The 5,358-nt window shown below is 31.4% G+C and overlaps 1 protein-coding gene across 1 annotated transcript in view; it reads right to left on the bottom strand.

Moving 5' to 3' along the window:
• Positions 1-857: 857 nt before the first annotated feature.
• The window catches only part of LOC105617548 (protein FAM69C), a 12,069-nt gene continuing 7,568 nt past the window's right edge, over positions 858-5,358 (bottom strand). Inside the window, exons 2-4 of the mRNA XM_012199104.1 lie at positions 2,241-2,401; positions 1,390-2,077; positions 858-1,088 (exon numbers count right to left, since the gene is read on the bottom strand). Coding sequence (XP_012054494.1) covers positions 858-1,088; positions 1,390-2,077; positions 2,241-2,401 — 1,080 coding nt within the window. The remainder of the gene's footprint in view (positions 1,089-1,389; positions 2,078-2,240; positions 2,402-5,358) is intronic.

Genomic DNA, 5,358 nt, shown 5'->3' with positions numbered 1-5,358 from the left:
TACTCTCTCTCTCTCTCTCTCTCTCTCTCTCTCTCTCTCTCTCTCTCTCTCTCTCTCTCTCTCTCTCTCTCTCTCTCTCTTTTTCTTTCTTAATAGCTCCTATTCAGAACGCGAATTTTCTTAATAAAAGTGCGTTTTTATTTTTAAAATTCTATAGTATGCGTAAATTATAGCATGTTAATGCGCTTACAATAATGTTAGCGCACTAACATGCTATAATTTATGCCACGCATACTATAGAATTTTAAAGATAAAAGCACACTTTTATCAAGAAAAACACGTTTTGAATACGGATCTACATGTTTGGGAAAGAGTATACATAAATCGTAGGCCTTACGGACATGGTTGTTATCTCATTTTAGTTATAAAAATCTATATTCTTCCCCAATATATGTATTTATTTTTTTAATAATTTATTGAAACAAAACAATAATTTTTTATTACAGAAGCGTCCTTCTTCTTGGATGTGCTGTTGCAATGCTAGCATTTTTTTAAATAGTAGTGCCTCTTTCATAATAATATAAAAAAATGTTTTTAATGTATTAAACGTCAAAAATATATTTGACGGGAGATGCTACCGCGTCTTTAGATTAAGAGTTATGGGACATCCTGCATACAATACTAATATGTAACATAAAAGTGTGCAATTGTATGTATGTAGGTACATATGTACTGATTTCTAACTTAAAATAAATAGTGTCATTTTTACGATTTTGATTTTTACAAAAAAATCTTTATAAAAAATGAGAAATATTTCTGTATTTCTGACTATAAATTTATAGTTTTTAGCATCGAAAAGACGATTCTTGATTTCGTAATTCTAGATAAATTATTTTTTTATCGATATTATTTTGTTTTCACGTAAATGCCGAGTATTCTTGTTCCATCTCGCTTAGCATGTTGTAAAGTCGTTTCTGTAAGTTGTCTGGCGCTGCCGCACGTGGTAAATGTGTCGTGTCGCCGTCTGGATTAGCGCATTGTCTCAATAACACTGCCAATGTGCTAGTAGTATGTTCCGACATGAGCAATCCAGGAATAATTATCGTTCCTGAGAGCGTCCAACCGAGAAAAATCTTCTCACAAATAATCTATAATCGTACATAACTCTTGCAATAAAAATTTATATAATAAAATTGAAACAATATTAAAATTAGTAATAACAACTGAAATTTTATCCATGTTTAGAAAGATTCTATTATTCCATTTATATGAAGATATGTAACAAAGAGTAATACGCAATAAAAGTAATAATGATAATGTATTATTTTATCGAAAATACCGTCAAAATATTTGAAATAATACACTTTTCTACGCGTATAAAAAATATACTAATTAAATATATATAATATCAAATATAACAAAAAAAATATTTAATAGTACTAATTTTACCTGTAAATTATTATTAAGAACGGGAGATTCGCAGCGTTTCTTCTTCGAGCAGATAGACCGGCAATCGAAATAATCACAGTCCTCATGTTTCTCGCAGCTCTTACCGTCACTAATAATACGATCGATAATGGTTTTAGGGAAGACTGCGTCCAGATCTAAGAATTTCAGTTTTTGCCCGCCCAGGGGTAAACCGAAATGATTAATTTTCACATCACAGAGATAAAGTGGCTCGGGAAAATTCGTCTCCAACTCTTCGAGTAGATTAAGGATCATCACAGCGAGTTTTAACCTTTTGGCCCATTCGGGTTTCGAATCGGACAACGCTAACACCGTCGTGGGTGTTTCAATTGGTCGGACGTACTCGACCGCGTAGAATGTGCCACACGTGCCGATCGGCTGCGGAAACACATCCCTGTCTTCGTACAAAATCGCCATTAAATATTCATTCTCTTGCAGCAACGGCCAAAGATTCTCCATCTCCAGTCGACGTCTCGTGGCATCGGTCTCGACTCGATGGGTGCGCAACCGGGCGAGTCTTTCTAGCTGATGTCGCGTGAGAGTTACGTTGAGTTTATTGATAGTTAAATCTTTGATCATGATGATAAAATCTTCCTCAGATGGGAAATGTTGCAATCCGGTTGCATCCACCCAATAGAGCGACTCGAATTGCTCCGAGGGGATTTTAGTCCTATATGCAAATTAAGATTAATTCATACATATATATATATATGAGAGAGAATTAATATTTTCTAATATTTAAAAAATATGAAAATAACGAAAAAGAAAATTAGAAAAGTGCATAACTCTTTGGTTTTCTTGTGAAATAGTGTGAAAAAAGAACAAAGGAATACCTCGAAGCCTTGAATACAAGTCGTGTCGCTTCCCAATGCGCGGAGAAAACAGCTTCTTTGCCCGCATGGAGTGTCTCACATGCTAGCGAATTTATCCCTTTTTCTGTACACAATGGTTCGCAGAGAATTCCCATCGCTGTACCGTCTCGGTGCTGGTTGCACTAAAATGGAAATTATATGATCGAATAAGCGGATAAGCGGATAAGCAGAAAATTTCCAATTTCGGAATCGAAAAAGAAAAAAAATAGAAAACGTACGCAAATTACGTGAATTAAGTTGCGTAATAAATGTGCATAAAAATTTCTTATACTCTGTTTACAATTAAACAGTAATGATAATTGTTAATAAATAATTATTTATTAATAATCATTTTTCTAAAATTAGAATGTTAATCGTGATTCATTGCAATTCTTTTGATATTTATTATATTAATGTTTATTAAAAATTTTATTTAAAATTAAACTTTTTGAAAAAAGCGCAAAAAGGAGAGAGATTCTGAACGAGAAAAGAATATATCTATTAAAGTCAAGTTGATAATTATATTAATTAGTAAAAATTATTTAAATTACTCTGTTTCTAACAAATAAATCTATCTTTTATATGAATCACCGAATTTAATGAAACTTAAGATACATTTGTAGAGCAGACGAAAATAATAAAAACACAAACGACAATAGGGTTTCACGACAAATGGATGCAAACTAAGCACGAATAGATACTTGATTTCTTGCATTTTAGCTCATTCTATTACAGCTAATTCTGAATCTAAAGATGTGCGCTTTTTCGTTTCCATACATCAAAAGTAAATTTAATAAGTGAATATTCTTTTTGGTCTACGTAATAATTAAAGCGATTAATAATACTCAAATATGTTTTTAGATATAAGTTATTAACGTATTTTTTAACTTTTAATGTTCAAGTTGTTATTTTATTTACGGTTTTCCAGTTATAAAAAAATATTTCCGATATGAGGATTGTTGGCCCCAATATCTCATAACTAACCTTATAAACTCATGGCTGCTTGAAATGAAATCTGTCTTTATCAATACTTTTTATTCTAAGTTAATGATTAAATATATAATTTTTAATTATTATTATAAAGAATAAAGATTTTAGTTATCCTAATTTTGTTAATTAAAGCATTTAAAAAGAGAGAGTATCACAAATTACTATACTTAAGATAAAAATAATAAAAATTTGATTAATAATATAACACATAATCCTTTCATGTTTTTAATAATATGTAATCTCTCATTAAACGATTATCTTCATGGTTCAACTTATCCTTCAAGGATGCTCAACATATCCCATGTGGAGCATATTGATCCGCTTTGCAGCCTTGTAATTAATATATAATAATTTTTTCTTATTTACGAGATATATTAAAGATTTATAAATACTTAATTATTGATGAACTTGCAACGTTTTAAAGCATTTACTATTAATCTATCGTAATTGTGTGAAGATTTATAATAACTTAAAGAAAAATTAAGTGTCACAACTAGCCCTGCTCTATCTTAGCTGTAATAGAGCTAAAATGTAAGAAATTAAGTACTCGATTATCATTATAAGGATAGTTTGTACCCTTAAACCTGCATTATTGCTGATATAAAAAAAAATACGTGTCTATTAATTTCGTTTGCTCTACAAATGTACCAAGTTTCATTAAATTCGGCGAGTCACGGAAAGTTTAACTCCGGTTAGGGGTAATAAATACGTGAGATTTACGCCGCAGAAGTCAGAAAAAATAGAAGGAATGAGGGTAATTTTCCCGCAACTATCCTGTTATGCCTTTATGTTATATTAATAATGTGTTATGATTTCAGTTTCTTACTGTTAATATTAATGAAATTATTGTGAGTTGAATCGATTTATCACTGTGTTAAGTAGCGCCATAAATTATAATCATAAATCATATAATCTACATAAAATGATTACTGTAGAATGTGCAAAAGACTTAATGGTTATTTCGTGATACATGAGTGTAGAGGAAAGTATATACAACAGTAGCAAAGTATGTACAACAAAATACAAGTATTTCGCTCTTGTATTCTTTGTTTAGTTTATTGTCTTGTATATATGTTTGGGATATATATGGCATTTTTAATAGGCGGGATTTATGCCCTAAGCATACAAAATGTGCAGATTGAATCAGTGCACTAAATACAATAAACGTATTACGTAAAATATGTACCTCATGTCAGAACACTTGTAATACATCTGGGAAGATTATTATTAATTATTATTTATTACCTCATATACAAATTTATCATTCTTATTTCTTAATAAAACTTTATAAACGCATTTTATAAGTTATTGTGTCATTTTACGTCTTATTTATATGTATCATTTGCAAATTTTTTATGAGCTATACATACCACCTCCTCTCCCTAGCATCTCACCCCATGGAACATACGGCAAAAATGCAAGAGTTTAAAAAAATTCATTTTTTAATACGAAATATAAATATTTCGGATTTCTAATATTTTTTTATAAGTAATAAACAGTACAAAGTTTTTACTGATATAGTTCGTTTACTTTAAACATAGTAAGTAATACTTAATAAATTAAGTTTTTGATAGGTGCGACGTACATACTCGAGTTACCCTATTTGTAAGTAATTTTATCTGCGAATGAATCAAGGATTTTGCGCTATTTCGTTTCGAATAAATATTAGTTTAATAACAAAGCTAAACGAATGTTTTAGCACGATCCGTTTTCAGTGGACAGTTTCTTTCTGCAACGCACTGTGCTCGAGTCACGAGAATTGAGAGCAATGAAAGAGCATAGCTTGCGCGCGTGGGCGCCCATATTCGTGTAAACCACATGCGTGTATGTTGTACAATGTCGTTATATTGCACGGGCTCGTTCGTGTGATATTTTTAGTCGGCCGAATCAGCTATGATGAGGGAACGATCTCGGGAGGCGACTTCACGGCTCTTGTACAGACATGTCATATGTGCCTGCACTACACATTCTGCGCATCCGAGGTGGCACTTATCGTCAAAAACGCTTTCAAGACGGAATGCCTTATCTTTTTTATTAGGTATTGTACATTATTATGTTTACCAGAAAACGAATGTTTTAAGAGTAATAGCACACACACACACACACACAC

Source organism: Atta cephalotes, assembly GCF_000143395.1.
Source record: "Atta cephalotes unplaced genomic scaffold scaffold00013, whole genome shotgun sequence".
Classification (NCBI taxonomy): domain Eukaryota; kingdom Metazoa; phylum Arthropoda; class Insecta; order Hymenoptera; family Formicidae; genus Atta; species Atta cephalotes.
Note: the sequence above shows the minus strand (reverse complement) of the source record. Positions and strands in the feature narration are given on the sequence as shown.